Source organism: Triturus cristatus, chromosome 5_2 (assembly GCF_964204655.1).
Source record: "Triturus cristatus chromosome 5_2, aTriCri1.1, whole genome shotgun sequence".
NCBI classification, from domain to species: Eukaryota; Metazoa; Chordata; class Amphibia; order Caudata; family Salamandridae; genus Triturus; species Triturus cristatus.
In genome coordinates this window covers 764,434,374-764,462,323 of record NC_140588.1, presented here as the reverse complement: position 1 = coordinate 764,462,323, position 27,950 = coordinate 764,434,374, and the positions used below count along the sequence as shown (strand labels likewise).

The 27,950-nt window shown below is 45.0% G+C and overlaps 1 protein-coding gene across 3 annotated transcripts in view; it reads left to right on the top strand.

The window, feature by feature from the left end:
- Window positions 1-27,950, top strand: part of LOC146829240 (sodium- and chloride-dependent neutral and basic amino acid transporter B(0+)-like) — a 190,977-nt gene that overhangs the window by 92,627 nt on the left and 70,400 nt on the right. For all 3 annotated transcript variants that reach the window (XM_085607867.1, XM_085607869.1, XM_085607868.1), the window contains 3 exons: window positions 5,798-5,930; window positions 11,614-11,746; window positions 25,920-26,060. In XM_085607867.1, coding sequence (XP_085463993.1) covers window positions 5,798-5,930; window positions 11,614-11,746; window positions 25,920-26,060 — 407 coding nt within the window. The remainder of the gene's footprint in view (window positions 1-5,797; window positions 5,931-11,613; window positions 11,747-25,919; window positions 26,061-27,950) is intronic.

Here is a 27,950-nt window from a genome sequence, read left to right as displayed (position 1 = left end):
GAACATCATCCGTATGATTGAACAGAAAATATTCGTGGAAAAAGGATGTAAAAGAAGAGACAAATTGCGCATCGAGAAGGAGAGCATTGTTAAAACGCCATTTTTGTAATGGATGTAGGCTTTTGTAATGCATCCAAAGAAATGGAGACTGGGGCATGATCCAAAATTAAGATGGAGCCGATGTCAGAAGAGATAAGGGACTGGGTAAGGCTATGTGAAATAAAAAAATAATCTAGTCGGGATTGAGTTTGGTGAGGGGGTGAAAAGAGAATATTCTCGCAAAGTGGGATTGCAGAGTCTCCAGGCATCAGTAAGCTTGTATTGTGCAATGAGCTGTGTAAAAGACTTTTGTGACTTATGTGGAGTGTAAGCGCTAGCTGAATGTCTATCCAAAAAAGGGTCAAAAACCTCATTGCAATCGCCCACTAGAATAAAATTATCAACATAGTGTTGGGCGATTAGTGGAGCTAAAGAGGTCCAGAAAGAGGGATCACCACTAGTTGGAGCATACACCTTTAAAATGGAAATAGGAACATTGTCTAGAATAAAATTAACTAACACCCATCTGCCTGAAGTATCAGCAAAATGCGTTACTGACTGGATTGGAAAAGATTTCCTAAAAAGAATCAAAACGCCGTTACGTTTACCGTCACCCGGGGAAAAATACACTTCACCCACCCAACCCCTTCTCAGTTTAGCAGATTCATCTGCTGATAGATGTGATTCCTGTACACAGGCTATATCTGCGTTGAGTTTGGTCAAATGGGACAATACTTTGTCTTTTAATTGGTGAATGTAAACCTCTAACATTCCAAGAAAATATTTTCAGAGGCATAAAACAATGTTAGAAAAGCAAACCAAAAAACCAGTTGGAAGATAATCATGAAAAAGTAATACATTTAAACCATATAGGCATATTGATAAGAGATACCAAAAAATAAAGAAGATGATTTCATAAAAAATAAGGTAAAAGCCAGTTACATGATGAAGAAAAAAGGGGAGAATGAAAAAAAATATAGTGAAAACATAAGCAACAAAGAATGAAAATGAAAAGACAAACAAGGAGAAAGAACATAAAATATGCTGAAGAGAAACAAAGCCAGAGGGGAAGAGAGGAGCTGAGGAGTTTAAAGAAGAAAGAGAAAGAAATGTAAGAAAATAATAACAGAAGAAGAGCAAAAAACTTACATAATATCGAGAACAAACAGAAGGAGGGGAGGATGGAGGCCACATAAAACAATGACTGGTCATAAGCTCCAAAGGGAAGTCAGAAAAGGAAAACAACTGCTACGAACTCCAAGGACGTGAAGGTGGGTGACGATGTGTATGAAGAGATCTGTGCAAAGGGAGAGAAAGGATAAATGTTAAATATTAAGAACAAAGAAGAACGACAAACGAGTAGCTAGGAAAACTGTACAAGTATAACAATCATGAAAACCAACAAGGAACATAGCAAAAAAGCATTAACATGAGATAGGTGAGTGAAAACCAATTATTGGGAACTTGAAGGAGCAGCAATGTCCATTCTGTTGGTATCATGTGAGTACAGAAAACTCTTTAGTTTCAGTGGATCATCATAAGTAGTTTTGTTGTTGAAAGTCACCTTGAAAAGGCAGGGATGAAAAAGTCCATATCTCGCTCCCATAGAACGTAGCTGTGGTCTAAGTGAAAGGAATTCTTTACGCCGGTCAGCAGTGGATTTAGCATAATCCTGTGAGAAAAAAAGCTGACTACCAGACCAGGTAAGTCGAGGGAGAGCTTTGGCTGCAGATAAAACTAAGTAAATCTGTATATTCTATGAAGTAGAGGATAACACCCCTCGGCCTTTTAACGTGAGTAGTAGAGAACCCAGTAGGAGGAGGACCTAAACGATGAGCTCTTTGTATATTGAGATTAGTGGTGTCTGGCAGCTGGAGAATTTTCGGCAAAAAGGATTTGAAAGGGCATCAGACCCCTCTGAATTTTCCGCCAGGCCATAAATACAAAGATTGTTCCTCCTATTTCTGTTCTCCAAGTTCTCAATTTGTTTATTGAGTGTAGCGACTTGGACACATAGTGGATCAACTTTGGCAACAGAGGAAGTAAGAGTATCAACAGTTTGTTCCAGAAGGGTTACACGGCCATCAATATTCGACCACTTGTCGGATAACAGCTGAAGAGTAGTTTTGGTTTCCTCAAGTAGTTTTAGTTTCTTCAATAAAAGGGCGTAAAGCCCTGATTTCCTCTAAAAGGATATCCATTGTTACTGGTGAGGTTTGTTTGGGAGGAGAAGGTGGGTCTTTTTTTAGTCTTTTGATTGAACCCTTGATGGCGCCACTTGTTTGTGGAGCTGAAGCAGAGGAGGAACTTTTAACAGAGGGATCAGAAGAGTCCTCCTCTCTAGACACTGATATCTAGAACCCGTGTGAAGGAGAGATTTGCGAGAAGATGGAGAAGGCTTGCGTAGTTCTTTATGTTCTACCCGTAGAATAAATGACAAATACAACTAGAATATATCAGAACAGGTAAACAACAATATAAGGTTCCTAATATGGCTGAAAAACTAAATATGCATGAGACATGACCATATACAATAATAATGTTGAGGCATTAAGACAAGGGCGTCATCAGAATGAAGCTATTAAACTAAATTGTGTACAGGGAAGTGCAGTAAGGCTAAGTGCCACAAACAAGAGTTACTACTATATGAGGCACATAAAGAGGTCCAATAGCAGTACAGCAATTTATATCAAAAAGACAAAACATCCCAGCAGCAGAGCAAGCAATATAGCTAGTTAATGTGAGAGGTTAATAAAATCCGTAGAGTAAAAACATATGTATGAGTAAATCTGAAACTAAGTTTGAAGTATGGTGGAACCACAGTCTGGTAAACATGACAAGAAATGAAGAAAGGATTACTTCTAGGTGTAAAAACAACAATTCTTGAGAAAAGAAATGAATATCACAATAATAAAAGCGCTATTTAAGAGGATGCGTTACGAGCATTTGGTACATAAACAAAATTTAACCACATATGAATCAAACGGGTAGTTTCACCAACTTGAAGAAAAATGAACTGCAATAAAGTGTTGATGGCATCCAGAAGTATGAAGAAATCAGCCACTGCAAAACTGCTAGGAGTATGGCTCCGTCAGCAGCTTCACAAAATGGCGGCCGCAAGTTCAGAAGATAACACCTCATGCAATGCAGTCATGGATTAAATAAAGGCGTGTTACAGAGGAGTATAAATAGTGTGTGGCCCATACTTGCTTAAGTGCAGAAGAAAGCTGCTTCAAAGTAACCCTCAGCTTCACTGCAACAGCACTGTGAGTGAACAGCCACATATGACAGGAAATCCAAAGCGCTCGAAAAACGCGCTAGCAGAAGCGAAGTCGCTTGAAAAAGTCAAGTGAGCACAGCGTGGCAACCAGGAGGCTGAACAATGGAGAAAACACGCAAGCAAGCTGCCAATACCGTAAACCAGCCGAGGGACGCTAGGAGCGGAGCTCCGTCAGCATTAACCTAAAATGGTGGCCATAATGCCGAGTATCGGCGCTTCCTGCACTTGTGAGAAAAAAGATTACCCACAGGCAGATTCAGGCATCCAAAGTCATCAAAAACGATCTCCACCAGTTCCGAAGTCGAAACCCATGATTATTCAGGGTAAAATCTCTGCAGGGAGTCACGTTGGGCTTTCCATTCTCCGTGCCGCCCGGGAGAGCTACAGAGGAGCCGCCATCATCCACGGGCGCTAGCCATGCCCGCCTGCCATGGATCATTTTGAGTTTCAAACATAGAATTGAAATCAATGACTTATTTCATTAGCAATCAATTGCAGCTCTCCTATCCAGGATGATGTGGTTTGATCACAAGTTAAAAGTTGAGGCAGCAGCTTAAATTATGTGTGGTGCAGTTTAACATTTTGGCTTTTTGCCTGTTGTAGACGGTTACTGTAGGTGACATTGAAGATGTTGACTACAAGGATCCGCCAAATCCGTTGAGCGCTTCATTAGGGATGGAACGAGCCCATAAACAGCATGAGTTTTATAAGATGCAATTCTCCACTTTTCTTCTTGGATTGAGCCAAAATGTCAACAATCGCACCATGATGCTTTGTGAGACTATATAGAATGAGGGCCAGTACACCTCAAAGCCTGGATAGATCAAATGTACACTGCAAAGAGGTGGTAGAAAAATACCCTCAATTTACAAAATGAAAATGGATATTGCTTGGTATGCTCACTGTCCCTCTGTTGACCATAAACTGCATAGATCAATTTTGGGTCCCTCATAATTGTGAGCAAAAAATGCTGAAGAACTTAAGATGTCCAGGGTTAAATGGCTCATAGTGAGATCAGGTGTTTTCTGAAATTGATAGGAACAATGTAGGCTGAAGATGGCACAGCACTTATGATGACTTTGGGCCAATGCAAGTGTGTCTGAAGATAATGAAGGTGAGGGACCACAATCTAGGCTCATAAAAATAAACCTGGAAGCAGGCAACTGCATAATATATCAGGCTGAACAGTAAGGAAGGTTCTTTTATTCAAAGTATGGTGCTGATTAAATTTTGAATCGTTGTCTTTTGCTCGCTAAAACCCCAGTCAGGCCCGGATTCATAAAAAAACTGTACATGTCCACCCGTACTCATAATTCTATGCACAGGTGTAAATGTATACATTTGGGAATTCACGAATATTTACAGTAGTAGACTTGGAAAGCTGCAGCTTTTCAAACCTTTTACTGAGAAGCGTATGAAATTTTAAATTTCCCTGACGCAGTGTGATTGTACATCTCTGCATTTGGACAGGGCAACTTAGTGGGCAAATGCGTATTTTACTTTTTACGGTTTTTTTTCATGCATAGAGAACGTTTCTCACCTTGGAGTAACACCTTTCCCTGTAACCTGAAGGAAGACTAGGGAATTCCACTCAGTTGTTTACACAGGAAGGAAATTTACTCCAGCTCTTTGCTCCTTTGCTGACTATGCAAATATCTACATACGTACGAGTCTGTTGATGTTTACAAACACAAAAAAAAAAAAAACTTGATCCGTCCTTTCCACCCCTCACACCCTTAGCATGTAGTTTAATACTGCTTGATTGTAGGTAGTGTTGGCCTGGCCATTGTGCCTTTTTTTTTTTTTTTTTTGTCAATTAACAGCTGGGCTGCAAGCAAGGTGGCCGCTTTCAGAGCAAGTGTGGTTGCCATGACCCTACCATGATCCCTTGGCCCCATTCTAATTACAACTTCCTGCAGTGTGGTTCCAGTTCGGACATTGTTCCAGGATTGCTTTAGCTTCCGGCCCAGCCCTGATTATAAAACGCTGTGGCGCAAAATATGCATTAGTAAAACCTATTGAATGTGTAAACCGAGTCAATTTCATCCATAAATGTAGATTTATGAGTGGGAAATGACTTTGTGACTCTGACTATCTGTACTTTGCATTACTTTGCTTCCTGAGTTTCAGTGTAAAACCTGGCAAGTTATTTCAAGATTTTCAGATATAACTTTGGCGCAACTTAATTGCAAAATGTCTTATTGATCATTCATGAGAAATTTATCATAAAAGAAAATAATTTTCAACTGTAAAAATGCTTTTTATCAGTAGCATGTCAACTGTTGTGGAAATTCTCAATTTACAATTTGTGTGATCCCATTTCTATTGGGGCCGATAAGTGAGGACTATTCTGACGGGCTGCTTGCAGCCATCTTTGTAGTTAAATATAAAATATACAATTCTTACTGAGACTTAAAGAACAGTAAAACTAGTTTCTTAAATAATAAGCTTTGCATGATTTATTTTGTATTCACGCAGGTTTTTGCAACATACGTTTAGGAGGTGACATAGTGACAGCAAATTTAACCTGGGTTAGAGAAAGTAACCAGACCTGCCTAGTCAACAGCACAATCGAACTACATGTTGAACTTCCAAGCAAGCTGTACTGGGAGTAAGTATTCTTGAGCAAATAGTAAACATCCCTTCTTTTCTTGATAACTACAGGTGTATTTCTAAAGAGACTTGCCAATATAACTTGTGAATGACTTCTCAGAGCATATTCACAGAGGTTCCTATGTTATGATTTGCTCTCTTTAGTCAAAAATGATCTTTTAGCAACAGTTCAACTGGTGATCTTTCTTGATATCCGAAGATGTTGATTTTCTAAAGTTCATCCTGCAGTATGACAATGTTATTCCATGAAACTTGACAGACCATTAACTCACCAATTGTTGGCTACAAAGAATACCTCAATCCAACCATAAAGTATACACAGCATAGCAGGGTAACAGGCGGCCTATCTACCTTCATCTCGACGGACATTCCTTGGAAAGTGGTAGTCCTTGACTTAGAGTCCCCCTGGATGCAATGTATAAAACTGGTAGCTTTTCTCTCGACTAACTTGTTATTTTGAACATCTATATCCATCCAGCCTACAAGCAAAAGGGGTATACAATCCAGCAGCTCACCGCCTCAATAAAAACTCTAAAACTCCATTATCCACAGGCAAACATAATATTGTCCGGGGATTTTAATATGAACTTATTGCAAGGTCAGGGAAAAAACCCAGTAGGCTTTATACAGGCACGAAAGGGCAACACAAGCAGACGTGACCCCTTGGGCAAGAGATGGGCGGTTTTATTGGACGAACTTTCACGGTACACGCTAAACGGACGAGGCTCTCAGGACAGTCCAGCAGCATTCACTAGAGTGACGAATAAAACAGGCACAGCCATAGATTTCACCCTGGCGCACCCCGATCTATTTCCTTTTTTTCCAAACTTCCAAATAAAGGAAAGAGCAGAAAGCGATCACTATTCGGAAACATTTACTTTAACCATCATTCTAAAAAAAAAAAAGTCTGGGCAGGCCAAGGCTCTTACACTATCTGCCCAATCCTACAATTTAAAACGACTCACATGGAACAAAAATAATATAGCAACCATCGTGGAGACATGTTTCTCGATATTGGCATCACTGGAAGCAGAGCCGTATTGAGGCCTGGGATTCGTTTGTCAATAACTTAAATAAAAACAATTCAAACCATTCCACCAGCCATAAAGCCCCCAGAACCATTGCAGCAGCCTGGTGCACGCCCAAACTAAGGATGAAAAAAAAAAAAAAGAAACACCTAAGCAACCTAAGATCAATTTGAACCCAGGGCTCACAGCCCATACAACAGACCCTTATAATAACCGCTAAAATGAAAAGTGATCTTAAAAAAAAGAAATCAAGGCAGCAAAGTGAACATGCAATGAACAATTTTGGATGAAAATGCTCCACGCCAGTAAACCATTTTTAAACTGTTTTGGGCTAACAACAACTTATTAAAAGGTAAAAACTGACATTTCAACTATGACTTAATGAAACACATATAACATGACGTTACTCCCAAGTGTGCCAAACCTCTTCAAACCTTTAAAAGTGATCGGGATGGTCGCCATTCAGTTAACAAGTCCAAAGGCCCCGAAACCCACAAACATCCAGAAAATAGACACTAAAATCTGCACACAATCATCGAAAAACTCACCCTCCCATCAAAAAAATCAGAGGACCAATCCCATCCACAAGTTCGGGAAACGAGGTCCTGTCCAATGGAATACCATCTACAGATTACACACAAGCAGGCACTGAATATCAAAACATCTGAGACCTGACTGGGCCCGTGGCCAAATCATTCCAGACTCCTGGCGTGGAAGCATCTTGCATCCCATATACAAATCAGGGGCGTGTTCCGATCCTTCTAATTAGACAGATAGCACTCATTGACGTTGAGGCAAAAATCTACGCTTCAAACTTGTTGGAAGACCTTGAGGATTAGGTCAGTACACCAATCTAATGCTGAAACCACAAACAGGATTTCGGGTAGGGATGGGCCCTTTAATGAACATATCAGTAGTCACCCTCTTGGCCACTGAAGCTATCGCCAAATCAAATGTCCTTTGTGTGCTTCACAGATCTTAAAGCTGCCTTCGATAAAGTGCCCAGATCCAAGCTATGGGCGATAATGAAATCATGGGGAGCTTCCACAAATGTACTCGAGGCAATCATCAATCTTTGCTCATGGCTCCCTGCCTATTCAACATCTACAAAGCCGATTTAGAGAACAGTCTTTGTTCAACACAAGGAGACTACCCAAAATTGGGTAATGTCCCAATATTAAGCCTCCAATATGCGGACAACGTTGTCCTACTCTTGCAAACACCTAGAGTCTATTAGCGGCTGATAATCGAACTAGCAGAATATATGACCTCTGCTCAATTATTAATCCACTTTCAAAAATCAAAGGTAGTGTGCTTTTCCAGTACCCACAAAAACCGCCCTAAATTCACCTGGATGTTAAACAACCTTTTGTCCCAGGTGGATACATACAAATATTTGGAGGTAGACCTAGACTGCCAGCTCCACTTTAAGCAACACCTGGACTTAGGGCAAGTAAAAGCAAAACAACTGCTATTTGCATTTAAAACCTACAGAAACAACTCCGCAATTGTTCAACAAATCATCTATTCAAAGTAATAGCAGCACAATTCCTACCATCCATTTCGTATGGATCAGAAATGTTAAACACGGCACAATTTAGCCTTTTTAGGAAATTTTCAATTCCATGTTACATTTCTCAAGCCCAGATAAGAGTGGAATACGGATTAAAAAAACAGATACTAACTAGACAAAGAATTCTGGCCAAATACTACTGGAAAATGAGGGCAGCAGAGGAAAACACCTTAGCCTTCCACTGTTGGCAGGAGGTTGAAAAGCAATCTAGGTTGAGCAAGTCAGTATATCCAGTCTTAAAACCATCCCTTTCAGCTCTAAAGCTAGAGGAAGCTTGGCTCACAATATCGGCCTACTCAGTTCAAACAATTAGCCAACGAGCTACAATCGCTCCTAATGGATAAAGCCTCCTTGGCCCTCAATACACACGTGTGGGCAGTGATGCCTTCTTACAAATCTCTGAAACCTCAATCATGTTCGCTAGAGCACTTCTCAGAACAGTATTAGCCCAATCTGACCCTATTGAGACTTGGATGCTCCCATCGAAAGACCTTACCCCAAAATGGAAATGGACCTGATCGACAAAGGAATGCTGCCTTTGCGGTTATGGAGAAGAGTCACTACTCCACTTGTTATGTATCTGTCCAGCGCTACAAAACATTCCGAAAACTCTTATGGCCAACACTGAGGAGAGAACAGATAAGTTCCTGCAGAACTGCCTTTATAAAATGTCTGGGTGGTTTGCCTGTCCAATTGCCTTGCAAGGCGGCAACATTTTTTAACCTAGCGGCAAAAGAACTAGAAAAGAACGACCGATGAACTGAGCTTGACTAGGCAGAATTGCCACTTCTGTCTAATTTAAATTCTACAGTTCATATGCCCTTAGCACTAGCACTTTATTATACCCCGGAGAAATTTGCATACTAGTATACAGCTTTAACCAACTCCTCTAGAAGCTTGCTTTTTTTAGAAGGGCCGGACATTATATAGGAACAGTCCTAACACTATTTTATCACTTATACAAATGAGTTTATTGCAATTTTAACCCAGAACAATTGTTTGATACTTCATGAAACAAGGTAGTTTGTTCCACCCTTTTATGATTTTAATGAAATCAAGCAAAGTATTTTTTGCGATATCTGTAGTCAGATGTGAACTCATTGAGACCACTCTACTGTTCTGATTTTACACCAAGAGAAACTTGTTGGGTAACTTAAGAGTGACATAATTGTTCTCTTTGGAAAAAATGTAATTTCCAAATATATTCATATTTTCCATTAATATTTGTGAAGATGCTGATTTAACAAGGAATGCTCTTCGTATATGTATACTAATGAAAGATATACATGCTGTGTCTAAATAGCACAATTCACCGGGTGCCTGTGAAGGTACCGTGGGATCAGGAGTTTCAGGACTGAACAAGTCCTTAAAGACCAGAATCTTTGCATACTAGGGTATAAACGTGGCAACTGTGCAAGTAGGCCTTGTATATGTGGTACCATTCTTGGTTGCATATTCCTTTTGCCGGTTCCGAATTATTCTGTGAGAAGTTGGCTTGTGTCCTACAATGAAAGGAAGCAATTTTAAGTGCGTTCACACAGCGTGTCTTTTTTTTTTTTTTTTTTTTTTAAACACCTATTGCTTCCTTAGAGCACAAACACTCTAAGAGCAATCTGGGACCAACACAGCTTAAGACATAAAGGAATAAACAATCGAGGACTAAACTGTGCAGAATCAGTACAATCGCTACTCTTGTCCAGGGCTAGTGCAGTGTTGGTCGTGGCCTCTGGTGATGTCTCGTATTTATGTGGAATACTCAAACTGTGGTCATTTTTAATGAAGTTAACATTCTCAGTTATTACTCCCAAAAATCTCCCCTACAATTTACTTACGTATACAAAGGCTTTTTTTGTCAAATGACAAACCCTTCACCAATGCTGTTGTCTATTTGAAACCGAAGGAGCAGTGAGTCCGAGATAGTGGTGGGCAATAAAATCCGCTCCACCAGCGGAATTCAGTTTTGTACACTCGCCAATGGTAAGTTGGCGAGTGCAAGCAAGAATTGTCATACCAATCAAGCTTGATTTTCAGGCACTCTATTGTAACAGTGACATTTTCTCTACTTACGCGGTTGTGGGCAGTTGGGTAGTCGCAAACATTTGCGGTGAGAAAGCTGCCAGTCGAGGAGACCATCTACTGAAGCAGTAGCACCCTCGGTCGAGGAGACCATCTACTTAAGCAGTAGCACCCTCTCGCGCACCACATGGTGCAATTTGCTCTTATATTGCAAAACAAGTTCCCAGTACTAACATTCAGCATGACGTGCCGATTCCGCCCGCTAGGGGAACTTCACGGAATGTAATGGAATTTTCATGTTACTCTGCAGTATTTCCGCACAGTGAAACTTCAGGAGTGCCCTGTCTCCCGAGTCGGAGACAGGGCTGGTGGCTGGATGAAGAAGGCACATGGAAATAGACTGGAGAGAGAAGGAAACCCGAAAGAGACGCAAAGCAGGAGCTAAGGAAATTGGGAGACATTAGGAGAATGTTGGAAAGGAGAAGGGACAAAGTAACAAGTAGGAGAAGGCAGAATAAGACCAATAATTGAAGACCAGAAGGCAGAAGGGGCGAAAATGGACAGAGGCGGAAAGTGTATGGGGTAAAGGACTATGGACAGCGAGAAAGCCGAGAAAAGGGCAGCTTATGAGATGGAAGGCGAGCATTAGACGGGTACTTAATCAGAGGTGGAAAATGATGGTGGTAGGGCAGAGGAGTGAAAGGTGGAAGGAAAAGGCCTTAGATACGGGTAACCAGGAGGAAATCAACTTAGAAAGGATGGGACATCAAAGCCAGCAGAGCAGGAATACTAAAAGGCAGCAATGCATGAGCGGAGTCGATAGGTGGTTCCTAAACTCCCACATGTAAGGAGTAATGGGGTTCCCCCCAAGTAGCTGTTGGGTGTCGCCACTTGCTCTATCCTCTAAGACCAGTAGAATGTGAACCACACTTTTTTCCATAAGCATTTGACATTCCTTGTTAAATTAGTCCTAAGCATCTCTTCACTCTGACAAGTAAGAGCAGCATTGGACGCCTACGGCATATAATGGCAGCGTTACTCATTCCATACTTTGTTGTTTGCAGACGGGAGGCACTTCGTCGCTCAAGCGGAATGGATGAAACAGGAACCGTTGTCTCGCACTTGGCTATTTGTCTTCTGTTAGCCTGGCTCATAGTTGGCGCAGCTATGTTTAAAGGAATAAAGTCGTCTGGAAAGGTATAGTATGCTACAAGTAAATCGAATGATCAAGCCGTGTAAAGTTAATTTGAAAAATAGCATGTGACGAGTGTGGATGTGTATAAATAGTAACACACTTTTATAGTTTATTTCATTTTTCGTCCAAAGGTGCCTTTTGGCTGTTTAACGTATGACAGAGTGGACATTTTGCAAAAGTGTACATGCAGTGCTCTAGAGTTTTTAATTTAGCCAACTTTAGTCTGAGGTTTAAAAAAAAAAAAAAAAAAGAGGGCCGAAATGTAGGCTGGGGTGGGGCCGTAATTTCATTTGGAGACTAGGGGTATGACCAATCTGTTGGTAGGGCCCTTTATCAGAAGACCAGGTTACAGAGTTGTGGAAAATGCCCTCTACGAGGAGTTAATGTGGTGGGACTGCAGCCTGCTTTGTGGTCCACAAATCGAAAATGTAAATTCATAGTTGCCCTACCTAGGGAGGACATAAACATGTTAACCTAAAGTTTTTCGGTAGTGTTTGGACCACCGTTGGGCCTGCACAGGCGCGCAACTCCCGTAGGGCTGAAAGGGCTAAAGCCCCCGACCCCCTGGCGTGTCGGCCCGGGCTGAGACAGCTTCCCGGGCGCACACAGACAGTTTTTGAGCTTATCGCAGCCGCACCAGAGTACTTCACAGGTCTTTAAAAGACAATTTATGTTTTAAAGAGGCTTTGTTGTTTTTTCACCCCTTCATCTCCACTCTGCCTATTGCTGGAAGAATTAGCCCCCTAATCACCCCACCCCAAAATAATCTGATAGTTTTGAGAGTGTAAAGTAGTGCGAATTGTCTCACTTAGAGCGTGATGATTAGTAATTGTGTTGGTACTGCCATTGGCTGCGCTGGCTGGGGCAATGTGTGGAGCAAGCTGCAAGGCCACCTAACAAGGGCCCTGGTACTCCTTTTTAGTTTTCGTGGGCCCAGAAGAGAAGAACTGGGTTGAACTTGCGCGATCACATCCGATGACAGTCGCGTGCCAATAGGTGAGTTTCCTGTAGAAGGCATAAATCTGCTTGCGCTTTCTCCAAGCATGAAAGAATCGCCCTACGCTTTACTGGGTTGTTAAGACACCGTACATTCAGGGTCAGAATCTTAAGTGAGGTAGGGGGCATGACATGTAGTGGATGAGGAATCCTGCAGTAGGGGCGGGTCAGACGGCGCTGTTTCGGAGTGTCTGGTGTGTGAACAGCCTAAATGAGCGAGGTCGCCGGGGGACGGACAAACCTCAAAAGGAAGGCGCACGTGGAGCACTACAAACCCTCCCCAGCCCTCCCCAAACATCCCCAAACAATAGAACTGTCGAATAGAAGAATTAAGAGCATGTAGTCCATCACTCGTCGGTGATCGGTGAAAAGTCATTGGGGTAATTCACCAATAGTAAAAGGGAGCCCTGCCCCCGCTAAGGAACTCAATCTCAGACGAAAACACCCGCGACAGCATAGCGTTCAAGGTCAGCCAGGAGGCGAGCCAGAGAGGTCCGCGGTCACCGCCTCCAATGCTGCCTGTCGGCCCTTTGCGATCTCCGCCATCTGTGGTTTCCTGAGGCGGCGCTTACAACCCTGTTGCCACCAGCGGGGCCCAGTGTCCTCCGGTCCAGGCCTGGAGTCCCCCCTCCTCCTCCGGGAGTTCCACCCCTAATAACTTGCTGGCTTCAGACAGAGAACGCAGCTGATAGTTTATCATCCTTGCGGAATACTAGGCGAAAGGGGTGTCCCCCACCTTATATGGAATGCTGAGCTGCCGCAGGTGCGCAGTGATAGGCCGGAAGAGGCACCTCTTCTGCAGCGTGAGAGCAGACGGATCTTGGTACAGCACCGGTCGCTGATCACTGAACTGAAGGGGGTGCACTTGACTAGCTTTTTGCATTATCAGTTCCTTGGTGCGGAAGTCTTGCACGCATACCAGACTGTCCGACGGGGGAGCCGACCGCGCCCTGGGAGGGCCCGATCTATGCACAGGTCTGTCTCTGGGGGGCGCCCTAGGATATGATTGAAGAGTTCCCTCGTATAGGTAAAAAGGTCCTTAGAGGCAACGTCCATAGTAACCCCCCTGATCCGGATGTTATGGCGACGGGAACAATTTTCCAGGTCTTCCAGGTGCGTCTGGAGATCAACCTGTTGATCATGTAGTCTAATGATCTCCTGCTGGAGGGTCGCTATCTCTACGTCCTTCCCATCACTCTTACCCTCCAGGTCAGCAACCCGCTCTCCGATACCATCTATGTCACCACGCATCTCCTTAGTTCCGACGTGAACTCCTGCTTAAGCGTGTGGATGTCCTCTCGCAGCGCGGAGAACATAGACTCCAGGAAGTCCTTGGTGATGGGTTCCATACCCCCAGTTCCTGGCGAGCCCTTTCCAGCGGCATCCGTCTCCATATTAGAGACCGTCTGTCCCGTTACCGTCTGTCCCGTTGCTGTCTTAGAGAACAGGTCTTTGAGGGTCTTATCTTGACGCTTCTTGTGGTGGGACATGATACCTCTCAATGGGCCTGAGGAGGTGCGCGCAAACTTCCTGTCCTCTCCCACCAGCACTCAGCCAGGGGGCACGTCCCCGAGGAGCCACTTAGCCGGGGCCGCGAAACTTCAGCTCTAGCCTCCCCACAAGCCTCTCTGACGGGGCACTCGCACTCGCGGCTCGGTGTCCCCAGTCTTCTGCACCTCAGCCGCCCTACTCGGATCGGCCACCCACTCTCCTAGGGGCAGAACCCTGGCCCTCTTACAGCCCCAGTGACATAGATCCGGGAGGGTGCCTCCTCGTCATTCCAGGCAAGTCGTTGCGGTCCGCTGGGCTCCAGGCACCTCCGAGGCGGCCCTGACGGCGCTCCTTGTACTCCTCAAGATGGCGGGCTAGGTCCTTCCCCAGCGTCGCCTCGGGCTCCGCCGCCACGTCGTGCTGGTACTGTCGGCGCCGCTACCCCCGAGAGCATCTTCCCGCAGCCACCATGGTTTCTGGGACAGAGGTCCGAACCCCACACTCCGGTGCGGCCCAGGCGCCACCTCTCTCCGATCAGCCCATGTGCGTGCAGATAAAGGGCCTCGGCCGCCGCTTCAGCCCCCACCGCAGACTCTCCCGTCTCCGAGGCTCTGGCAGCTGTCGCCGAAGTGTCGTCGGTGCTTTAGACGGCCTGTTGGCCGGTGCTTTGCGGATCCGAAGCGGGAGCCTACGAGCAGGACGTCTGCTCACTCCGCCATCTTGGCTCCACCCCCTACCAACTATATTTAGAAGATCATGTGTAATATGCCACTGAACCTATATAACAGAAGTTTTAGACTTGGTATCCTTGGCGTGGTTTCCCTGACTTTTTGCCTCTACTGCTTGCATTTTTGACTGTGCTGGATTTCTTTTTTTACTGGCTTAGATGCTTAGGGCACTGTGCCACTGCTGATCACTGTAAAATTCAAGTGCTCCCTTTGACCAATCATAATTATGACTTGTTATCCATGATTGGCAGATTTGATTTACTGGTACGTCCCTAGTAAAGTGCACTGTGTATGCCCAGGGCCTGAAAATCAAATGCTACTAGTGGGCCTGCAGCACTTATTGTGCCACCCAAACAGGTAGCCCTTCAAATGTGTCTAAGACCTGCCACTGCGGTGTCTGCGTGCAGTTTGTAACTGCCATGTCGACCTGGTAGGTGCACCCACTTGCCAGGCCCTAACCTTCCCTTTTCTTACATGCAAGTTACCCCTGTGTTGGGCCCAAGGTAAGCCCACTTACACTGCAGAGTATGTGAAATGTAGGATATGTACTGGTATGTTACATGTCCTGATAGTGAAATACTGTACATTTCGTTTTCACTATTGCAAGGATTGGCGCTCCCGTAGGCTATAATTTGAGCTGCACTGTAACATTTAATATGTGTAACCTTCAATTTGGAACAGCTAGAGACTTGGAATTTAGGCTCTCAACTCATAATTAAATAACACACCTTTTAGCAAAGATGGTTTTTGAATTGTGTGTTTGAAAATGCCGCTTTTAGAAAGTGTTTTACTTCTCAAAAGGCGTTTGCCCTAATGCATACAGCTAGAAGGGGCCTATACATATATAGAAGAAAAAAGTATCTAGCAGACATTGAACATATAAACAAACAAAAAAATCTCAAGATATTGCAAATGTAACACAATATTGAATGAAGAATTAATAAAATTATTCAACCAGTCAAGATTTTCTCAGCAACATTGATCTCGATTTGTAATTAGATTAACAATTCATCTATGGGTTGTTGGCCAGAGGGAACAGTATTTCAAGCTTATCGGGTTTGCAAACTTAAAAAAAAAACTTCCCTTAGAGCACATCTGATTTACATGCTATTGTTTCCTCAATGGTAAAGCATGCAGACGCGTTTATAGTCCCACATTGATTCTTGGGATTTTCCTCAGGGCTAAGACTGGATGTGTTCTACAAATCAAAGATTAAAAACGATGTGAGATTTGAACTCGTATGTCCCTTTCTCGATTTCTGTGACTAGTATATATTTTTTGGCTGTGTATGGTACCTGCTCGACGTGTCACGCAAACATCTTCCTGTTAATCGATAGAAATAATGGCGCTCATGCTGCTGACCATCCGGTCTGTAACACAAACGTACACCATTTATATAGCTCATGTTTGTTGTTTTTAAATTGAAATCAGACTTTGCTCGCAAGGTGAAAGTATTAAGCTACTTACTTTCCAAGACTCTCTCACAGAAAGATGAGGGTGACTTCTCCGCATATATTGATTATCAACCTCTAACTGGTTCAAAATCTGAAATAATTAAAAGCGGGCGACCATCATTCTCTGTTCACCCGCCAACACAGTAAGCTTAAATAAAAAATTCATAAAGACATGCAGCATCTTGGAACTGGCGTGAACGCTTACTACTTCGGCAAATCTTCCATCTGCATAGTTCTGGCGTTTTTCTCTGACTGAATCAGTCTTGATGATTTACGGTTGTCAGATGTTTAAATCGTATTCAAACCAGCCAAAAACAATGCATTAAGGGCTTTGTAGTCGATGCAGTTTCGTAAAATTACCTTTTAACTTCAAATTGGAGTAATTAAGCTCGACAAATTTCTGACATTTCATTTAGACCTGTCGTGGCACTGTTAAACTTCAAAATCAAATATGCTTCCTTTTGTAGTAACGTCGCCTCCACGGCACCTGTGGGCATTTTCTTGTTTAACCATCCTGTGTGCCCCTACCTGTTTGTGTATTCACCACTTGGGTTTGGCGTGACAGTGGCTGGAAATGTGCATTCACTCTAGACAGTCACAAGGAGTGTTGAGGTGTGTTCTTCCGTTCCTGGCTGTCTCATAGCCAGGTTGAATAGACCTTTATGCATTTAAAGTGGTATGAGTTTTCACTAGCACCTGAATAGGCTGTGTATGCTCTGCACAATGTTTCCACCTCCTGTGTTAAAGCTGAACCAGGAAGGACAGAACTGGTTTTTACTGAGCTCAGACTCTTGAAACATTGACAGCAAAGGGAAAATGCGGTACAAGTAGTAGACCGTACACCCCAGAACTTAAGATTACTTTTGGACTAAGTGGACCCTGCCAAAAAGAGCTGAAGAGGACTACTGTCCCGATGCAGTGTTTTTCTTTGCTAGGTTAGCCTGCAGTTGCAGCTTCTGTCTGTGGGCAGTGGAAAGGACTGGACTTTTGCCTTGCTGTGGTATTATGCTTTAGAAGATTCTCCAATGACTTGAAGTAGAGCTTGCCTCCTGTCCTGAAGACTTCACCTTGCTAAACAGCACTTGGACTCATCTGCTGGACGCCTGATTGACAAAGTGTGCCAATTCCAACTCCTGGACCCTTGGAATAGTGTGGCTGAAGCTGCAACTCAAGAAATGCAACCCCATCATCGACGCCACCAGTGATGTTGCAACCTGCACTGAGGCCGTGGGCACAGTTCGTGAAGTGCACAACCCTCCGCCCCACCTGCACCGTAGCTCCGATGCCTGCAAGTCCTCCACCTGGGTGACTTCCTAAACTCATTGACGCAGCACTGCTGAGCGGAACAGACTCCTCACTGCCGACTCTGCCTCGTCTCCCCTACCAGCCGGGACTCACCTCCTCGCAGACTTCATACCTCTCCTCCCCTGTGGCAGTAAGGAGCAGGCCCCACATATGTGACGCCATGCACCGTCTTTTGACTGTTTCCAAGGTACTATTACTTGGAGGTCCGTGTGACTCCGTGGCCGGCCTGCGTAACTTGCGGTTGGTGCTGTACTTTTGGATTTATGCCGGTTACAGCATCATAATAGGCTCAGTTAGAGCTATTTGTTTCTACAAGCATTATTTTTCCAGTAATCATTCTTAAAAGTGATATCTTGATATATGTATTGTGGATTTTTTTGTTTTGATCTTGTTTGGTTTAGATAAAGATAATTTATTTTTCTAAAACTGATGTGGTGTCCATTTGTAGTGTTTTTTCACTATGTTACTGTGTGTTTCGGCGCAAACGCTTTACACATTGGCTCTGCCAAGGTACCAAGGGGGTGAGCAGGGGTTATCTGGGGTCTGCAACTCCCACTAGAGTGGGGGGTCCTGCCCGACTTGGGTGCATACCCTAGTCCAACAGAAACCCCATTTCTAACAGGAAACTAGGGACCCGATTCGTAATGGTAAATATACTTGGGTGCATATTTACCCTTATAGCTAGCTACAATCCTCCACTCTTTTTTAATATTTATTCCAGAGTAGAGATTTATACCTAGCTGTAGACATTTGTGTCTGTCCTCTAATCAGGGGGTGGAGTCTCCTGCAAGTGTACAGTTTCTGCTAGTAAATACACCTGCTGATGGAGCTCTCCGCCTGGCGGCAGAGGCCTCAATACGGGAATATATAGGAAATGTATTAACGTTTTATTATTCTTTAAAACTATTACTAAAAATATTTTAATATATAAAATGTAGATTAATTTAAAATATGTATTACCTCAAAGTAATAGCATAAAATGTTACAGCACATTAACCCAATAAATCAAATATGTATTAAATATTAAGAAAATATTAGTTTAAAGACATGAAGTTTTGGAAAATAAATAAGACACTCTTGCTAGCATTTTTATTTGTATTTAATATTTAGTAAATACTGTTAAAAGCCATGTAGTTATGTGTATTTAAATTTAGTTTTTGTCATTTTTTAATAAGTTTATTTATTTGGCTGAGTGTGTTGCAGTATCAGTGGCCAGTGGTTAGACATGTGGTGCTTGACTTGTGCTAAGGCTGGCATGGAGTACATTTACACCTGTTCTGAGCTTAATTAGGCATGTAGTAATTTTAGAAGGAAAGCATGTGAAAAACAACCTTACTCTTATGTGGGTGTGTGTTTGTATGAGCATGTATCTCTCTAAGCCCCACCTTTAAAATTCTCTACACTCCTCATATATTAGTAGATATTGGTCTCACTTTGATAACTACTAAAACAACCACCTGCATGTGCGGATATCTCTGCCACTGTTGTGGAAATTTCCACAGGGGAAAGCCTGGAGAGGCGGAGGTCTCTGGCCATACGTTTGTGATAATGCTGTATGTACCACAAAATGCATTTTGTGAATTAGGACCAATAACTTTTATTTCCACCCAAGCTGGAAATATCCACCGAAAAACCACGCACTAACACTTTTGTTTTGATAAATAAACAAATCTGTGTAACGGAGAAGACGAAATGGGGGAATGTGGGTTGTAAAATATTTGCCTCAGCAACTACTGCCTCTGGTGGAGAACGTAATTAGCTACTTTCTACTTTAGTGAAGGCCTCTTTAGGAGGCAGAATTCTCCTTACTTCTGTTGCAGTCATCCTAAAAATGAACTTGAGTTCCACTGTTGTCTTAGCTGGCATGTTTCAACTAACAGACATCACACGAATACACTAAGAAAATCCATCAAATGACCGGCGCCCCCCGCGCCTAGAGGGGCGCCCTTAGTAGTGCCACGGGACTGGGCCTCCTCCGGGGCCAAAAAAGGGGGCTGGACAAGGTGATGTCATCGGGATGCGTTGGGAGGATATGTAAGGCTGCGCCCCGCGATCGTCAGCCTCTTTGCCCCCTTGGACCTCCGGCAAGCTGCAGCGGCGCATTGTCGACGAGGAGAGTGTTCGAGTTGGCGGTGTGCTGAGTGTGGCACAGGAGGTTTGAGGGGGCCTAGGCGTAGCTCGTCCACATCGGGTTATTTAGTTTCAGATACATTGCCGATCGTTTATTTAATAATTTTTCCTTTAGAGTTCGTCCCGCTGCCATATGCGGGTGACGCGCCTTTGTGTTAGTGTGTATTTCCTTTAGAGGGCCGCATGGTTACAGAGAAGATATGGTTCCCCTCGCCCTGGCGCCGACTGTACGGCGGACATCGGGGGTGGAGAGGCCCAGTCACGGGCCACGTGAATCGCGATTAGGAGGTGAGTGTAGGGTATTGGGACCGGGTGCACAAGGCCTCTGCCCGGCACCCCTTGTGTCCACGTTTTCGGGTAGTGCGCAGGATTAGAGGAGTTTGTAGCAGGATTTCCTTGTTTTCTATTGACGCCTGTTAACTAGCACTGATAGATTGATTGAACATGTATAGGTGGCGGGTTCTTGTTGTTGCTGAGCTATTTAGTGCCAGTAGTCAATTAAGGCCACGGGCGATCGGGCGCCGTCGGAAGGGGCCTCTTGGCCTGCCCTGGTGAGTTTGGGGAGGTTGCCATGTGTGCATGTTCTGTTCGCTCCGCGCATTGCAATAGTTCGCTTTTAAATTGAAAGGTTCACTTTCTGATTTCTGCCGGAGGCACTGCATTCTAATGTTCCCTATGTGTCACCCTGGTCCATACTCAACCATCTAATGATAATCCAACACGGGTTGAACGAATCGCTGCACCTTATGCTGTTAGATCCTGCACTTCGAACCTTAAACTTCAGAGTAAATCGCATGTCTGCTGCTGTTACAATCACTGAAGTAAATCTATGCAGAATTTTATGCCTTTCAAGGCTCTTTAGTAAGCCTGACTAGTGAGGCTCACACATACCAATGTATTCTAAAATACGCTGCAATAATGTCACCGCAACTGGGGCGTTGAACTGCTCTGGAAGTAAAGCATGGTTCAATAGAAAAAAAAAAATGTCAACTGCATAGCATACACATCTTTATATTAAATTGAATAACTGAAATGAACGAGTCAGAGCAGGTTTACTTATTTTGTGGTTTTAGATACATTATTTGTCTGTGTGAGCGGGGCAGGGCACGGGCTCTGAACGAGTGAGCGGGACGTCCAGTGGCCCAAGAGCGACTGCACACGGCAGAGGAAAGTCTCTGCACGGAAGGTGCTGCGCCAGCTTGTATTGAGAAGCAGGCGGAAGAGTCCCTCGGTGGCGAGGCAGACGGGTAGGTCAGCCCTCAGTGAGCAGTGTGGCGGTTCGAAGGGGCATTGTATGCGAATTGAATGTATGCGGTGTGTCCCACAGCTCCAGTGTTGCGTCCACATCCTGGGTGACGGGGGCAATTTCAGCATTTTGTGCGACATTCCACGCTGTATACAGCTGGTTTTGATTGCGGTTGTAATTTTCTGAGTCCCGACATTACGGGTGCGGGTGATTGTGGTCACGGGGGTGTTTCCTATGGGGGGGCTACTCCAGCTCGGGTGGCTTTGAGATGGCCGCACCGCCGACTGTGGTGCTGGACCCCAGGGGTCGAGCGTTGTGTTCGCATCCACATCACGCGATCCTGGGCACATTTGTTTTTATGACGGCAGACTCGTCCTCTTCCTGTGTAAGGGGGCTGTCTAGTTAGTTTGCCACCGGCCTGGAATTTGTTTGGGCAACACTAGGATTTAGTCAGCGATCTGGTCACTTGTGGGTAATTTTCGCCAATATGTATTGTTTCGTGGTGTCGCGGCCAAGCGGTCCAAAGCGCGGGATTTCAGTACCAGTTCCTCTTGAGCTGTAGTTTCTGATCCCATCGCTGCCTTTCGCTTAGCACTAAATATGTACTCCACACCCGGGCAGATTGTCCGATCCTCCAGACAGTACTTGTTGGTGGGCCAACAAGTCCTATTCATTAGTTGGTTACCCCAGATGAGGGCCTAGTTAGGGTGGGGGGCGACTTCGGCACGGGACGCTCCCCTACGCACCGGGTGCCCGATGGGAGGCGCCATTGTCTCATTTAGCTACTTCCAGGCAGCGAGTTTCAGGCTGCTTTTCATGTTCTTTTGCAGGCTAGGCCAGGCGATCTGCTCCGGTGCTCGCTGGTGTTCTTACTATACCGGTATGGCTGTTGCCAGCAAGCGCCCACTTCGGGTGAAGTAGAAGTAACTGGTATGTCTTTCTGAGGGGGTGGCGCCCCCTGGTTTATGTAGGTTTTCCCAAACTTTGGGGAGACGATGCAGTCAGTCGGCCACGTGGTGGAGTAGGCAATCATGGTTTCGAGCCTTGTGGTCGCGTCCAACATGTTCTATGGGCAATTATGTTATTCTCCCTGCCTTGTGTGCTAATGTAAAAGCGGCGGTATGTAAAGCGCTCCTATACCTTCGGGACCATGGCGCACTGTTTCTCCTGTGGGCCGCTCGTGTTGACCGCAGATCGGGGCGTGCTTTCGCCCCCTCCCTAACGCAGCAGAGCGGTTTGCTGATTTAGGGACTATGGACGGACATCTGTGTAAGTTAAGCAGGATTGTGCCCGGTTAGTACCTGGATGAGAGGCCTGTGGTGTATCTCCGTGCTGCTGCAACCTGGCCACGGTTTCAGGGTAATGATGTGAAAATAGGCAGCTTTGGATTCATGGGGGTTGCACCAATTTTTTGCGGATCTCGACAATTTGGTGAGTCGGGAAAGTGTAGTTGACTTGTATGCTAGGTAATTCGGTGCGAATTTTTAGGCTACTATGGGGGAATAATGCGGGGATTACACCCTTCGCGACTGCTCCCCATAGCGCTATATATGAAATTTGCCTTCAGATCAGTGACCGTTTACACCCTTCGCTACTGCTTTCCTAAGCTCTATTATATGTCATTTGTCTTCAGAATGGTGACCGTCTGAGGTTAGTAGGGCGATCTATGTTAAGCAATTGAAATCTAAGCAACAAAATCGCTAAGGGGTACAGTTGGGTTAAAACTTTGAACATATGCATTTGTCCCATATCATTAAGCACAGAATATAAAATTGAACATATGCCTAGCCTTAATTATGGTTACCTATGATTCGAGGTAACCAATGGTTAGTGGAATGGGGGGGGGATCCCTATTTTTTAGGGTGCGGCATTAGGGGGTTGGCGTACTTAGCTCTGTGTTGCACCTTCCATCTGCGGGCTTAATTACATTATAATTACAGTTACCTGGGGTGCGGCATAGGGCCATCCCCGTTTTTTGGTGTGCGTCATTAAGGGAGCTGTTGTACTTGGCTCTCAGTTGCACTTTCCATCCACATGATTGGGATGTTTGGACGAAAGCTTAGACAAGACAGTTGTTGATGCCCTCCCTTCTGGTAAATTATCAGTATATAGAGCACTATAGCCGCAAGCAGATGGTCAGTACCTCAGCTTTAATACTCTATCCCAGAACATCGCAAACCACATCTAAAGCTGCTGTGGCAAGGCTTGCGATTGACGCTACCTGCGTCACTTCGGTGGCAGGGGGGCAAGGCCCCCCCCCGTTTTCTAAAGAAAAGGGTAAGGGGTAGCCAATGCCCAGATCATCTCCTCAGGGTACAAGGCCAAATACCTATGCATTTCATTATCCCGTGGAGGTAGTAAGGAGGTTACAACTTAGGTTAAAGCATCCCAATGACGTGTAGAAAGGGATAGGTGGCATAATCCCTAGGAGTTATTTGTGAGGTAATCCATAGTCAAGGTGGAGAATTGTGCCAGTAGTCCTTAGTGAGGACTGAGGGTACGCAACGCAATTCACATGGAGTGAGCCTTGGGAAGGAACTCCATTTTGAAAGCTCATCCCAATAAAATGTGGAGACTCATTGGATCTGGCTTAATTTCCAAATATTTCGGTGCAGATAACCTCCTTTCCTTTCAACTACAGCAGTCTTATCGTAAGGGACTTAGGGTGTACATTTCAATTCACAAAGAGAGGGCCGTTGGGAATAGAAGGCATTTCAAAACTCATCCCAATAACAGGTGGCAATTTATTGGTGAGGTAATCCACAGGTAAGGTGGGGAATGGTGTCAGCAGACCATAGTGAGGTCTTATGTTGTACAACACAAGTAACAGAGTGGACTTGAGGAAGGAAATGCTGAGTGGCCAAATATTTGTATGCAGAGCTTCTCATTTCTTTTAAGCGCCAGCTATCCTTGGGGAGGACGTGTGGTGTGCAACACAATTATCACGGAATGGGCCGTGGGAAGGTAATGCATTTTTAAAGTGCATCCTAATAACGGGTGGCTGTTTATTTGTGGCTTAATCCCCGGGCAAAGGGAATTGCTACCAACTCAACCATCATTAAGGTTGCTTTACTCGATGCCCCCTTTTTTCCCTTTCCTTTTACGTGTCAACAGTTTTAGTGAGTACTAAGGGTGGGTAACACAATTAACATGCAGTGGGCAGAGTACAGAGGGCAGTAGTGCAGAAGTACAGGCCAGTAAAAGACAGGCACAAGAGGGTCTTTTGAAGGACACAAAACATGCAGCATAGCTGAGTAGTCGCTATGCACAAGGGGGTGCCAGGTTGGTAAAGAGACTATGGCTGCTGTCAGCAGGTGGGGGCATTGGGAGCCCGGGGGCTGGCTTAAGGAAAGGAGGATTGTCATGCTGGGGGCATAGACATTGTATCCTTACCGGGGCCGCCTGAAGTTCTTCTTTGGGATTCGAGCTGCTGGGAGGTGGGTCGATTGGAAGTCCTAGGACACTAGTTTCCTTGGGAATGGAGGTGGATATCTTAAGGTAAACCGGGAGATAGTGTAATGGAGGCCTTCCCAACCCGATGGGTACTAATGGAGGCTCATGCTAGTTGTCAAGACAAAATTGTATAAAGCATTCTTGGCCCAGGTAATTTATCACAAGGCGGTAGGAGGGTTCGGTATTACGCCGCTGCTTAATGACCAATGGTCCGAAAGGAAGTCTTTATATGTGGTCTGTAGTAATACCGCAGGCAGTATAGGTTAAGTGGGCTCCGGTTAAGGCCTTGGTCAAGGGGGCGAAGAAGCTGATCAAGGCAAGCAGTAATACTCCAGATGACCAGAGGAAAGTAATGAGGGTTGCGCTAGCAGGAATTTATCGGAGGTCCTGGGGTAGTAGTTCCCTTTTGGGATTCAGGATGGTGGAAATACAGCTTGTAACAGGTTCCGGGCAGACGGGCTTGATTTCCTTCAAGGAAAACGTGAGAGTGTGAACTGGGGGCCTTCACAACTCTATGGCCAATGAGAGGGTGCAGGTAAGTTATCACAGGACTTCCCAGATATTAAAAGAGAGCGGTGGCATCAAGTTGGAGGGCATATGTTGGTAGAAGGGCAGTAGTTCGTTATACGAACAATACTAGGGGCTATTGTGGAGCACAGTTAGCGCAGGGAGGGAGGGCGAGCACGCCAGGGAGCGTCTCGCCCTGTGGCGGTACAGCAACTGGATGGGCCCAGGAGGGGGTAGGAACCACGTGTGCAGAGTGTAGGTGGAAGGGGGGACTGACCTGCTGGTGGTCCTGGACTCTTCTGCCCTAACACACAACGTATGGACTGAGGTGAACCTTGGGGAGGCTGCCTGAGTGCAGGTACCCCGGTGGGCATTCCAGTGTGCCATGCGGGGCCCTGGTTTTCAAGTAGTGCAACTGTTTGCTGGAGCGCGTTGGGGCCTGCTGGCACAAAGTGCACAGCAGAGGGGGGACTTGGTGGGCCGGGGACGGCCAAGTTCAAGTGTATGGCCAAGTTCAATAGTTCAAATGTAATGTGGTGCATATCTTATTGACTGCCTATGACCGGTCACGACCACTAAGGTGTACGGCCAAGTTCAAGTGTAATGTCGTGCCTAATTGCCTTGCTGCCTTAGTCATGTGTATTCTTGTGTTGGTCACTGGTGAATTACCTGTTTCGTGAATAAAAAGGCTACGCCGTGAACAACACTCTCTGATTCTGAGAGTTCTTGGACAATTGGGAGGAGTGAATGTCACGTTGTGCGCATACTATATGAAGTCCTCACATAACTAAAAACGTGTGTGTGATATAAGTTCAGTATGTTTGTCATCATCTCAGTTAATTTTGACATGTCTTCTGCCTGGCAGGTTGTGTATTTTACTGCAATCTTTCCCTACGTGGTGCTCCTGATCCTTCTAGTAAGAGGCGTGACCTTGGAAGGCGCTTTGGAGGGAATCCAGTATTACGTTGGGCAACAGTCTGACATCTCAAAGCTGACTAACGCAGACGTGAGTTCTTTGTTTTTATTTTGCGTGAGAAAAGTCAATTCTACTTTTATCTAACTGTGCTGAAGAGATTACCTTCATGTGACGTGCCAGGCTTTCTATTCAGTTATTTACAGGAAACGCAACAATTATGGGGTTCATTTGTAAAGGAATGAGTGCTTGGTCACAATGTTTTGCTCAAAATTCCACGTTTGGCTCTTTCAAAGGTCAGGATGGAGAATACCAAGGTTGCATAGTCTTAATTCCATGTTATGCCTATTTCAGCCACTACTTGAAACTCCCCTCTTTATCTTACTTTTGTAGTTTTTTTTTTTTCCATCCCTGCCTTCTCACTGTTAGTTTTTTATGGTTGAGCCTGTGCGTGCATGTGCTAGTGCATGCGTCTCGCTTGCGAGACTATTGTATACAGAAAAGGGCTAGTCCATGGCTTACCATTATTTGGCTTCCGGTCAGTCTTCTTTAAAAACCTTCATTGGCTAGTGCAGACATAATGTAATTTCTGGTCACTTCTGTGGATTAGGGACCAAACACAGATTAATTCAAGTTGCTTCTGTACCCGTCCGCTGCTCCAGATGTGATTGAGGTACTATTTTCTTGCCTACTCTGACTGCCTGATCCCCCTTTTTATTTTATTTTTTATTTTTTTATTTCCTGTATTGGAAGCGAGTTGCATATGCTTCGTGAATTTCCCATTTGACTTTATTTTTCCCTTCCTGTGTTGCAGACGGTTCCTTGTGTGTTTTTTAGGTCTCGCCTAGGCAGCGCACATGCGCTCTCTCCCAGAGACATCAAGTAATCTGTATCCGGGGTGAAACATCCCTTTTGCCAGGGAATTTCTCCTGCCGCTTGCCATTTGTAAACACTGGCATTGCTTTTCTTAGAGGGCTTATTATTGGCTGTAGATCCGATGCTTCACTTACGTTTATTCCGGAAGCAGCACCACCTAACTACAGTTTTCCTCCACTCTTGTGGTTAATGTGTGTCAGAGGGTAACTTTCTTAACCCTCCACAGCCGAGAAGCCCGCGCCCAGGCTTCTGCATTCACCTCCTGGTGTGCGCAAGTCCATTCCACTACGGTAGTCATGGAAGCTGCTTCAAACAAGGACGGCAGCTCAGAGGGAACTCACAATCACCGTGTCTGCTGAAATCCTGCAGGAGTACTCCAGTGCAGCTGCAGTACTTGCAGGATGAGCAGGAAAGTACAGGTGGCTCCACTGCCCTTGCTGTCTCCATAGCAGTCGACACTACACCACCGTGCCCAACAGCGCTCTACAGTTCACTCTCCCTGCAATGGGCACAGTGCAGGGTTTGCAGACCCTGAGCATAAGCAGTGGAGGGGATCTGCACCAGCACCTGGGCGGTGCCTCCACTACCCTGCAGCATGCACAGACCTCAAACGGGCAACAGTTCTTGGTTCCCTCCAACCAGGTGGTGGTGCAAACCCGCTCTGGGGACATGGAAACATACCATATTCGCACCATCACCTCTGGGGGCGGTGGAAGTATCACATCCGCGCTACCCCAGACCGTGCTCATGAGCTCACCGCTACTTATTTCTGCCCTCTCTACCGCAGCGCACAGTGCTGATCACACTTTTTTTTTCTCTCCCCCAGCACCCCCTCTTGCCCCGGAGTGTGCATCTAATTGAGTGAAATCATGGTAAAGGGCTTGCTGTTCATTTGCCGAGTATTCTCGAAGGTAAATCTTTAGCTGTTTCCTCCCCCTCCTGCCGGTGTACTTTACTGGCTGCTAGGGCACACTTTAACCCTCTCCACCCCCGCACACACTTGAAGATCAGCTTAGGGTGTTTTACGCTAGAGGGCTGCTGGACTGCAACACCCTTCTGCTCTAAATGATTGTAACCTGCCTTTTCTATAGGAAAGCTATACTTTTT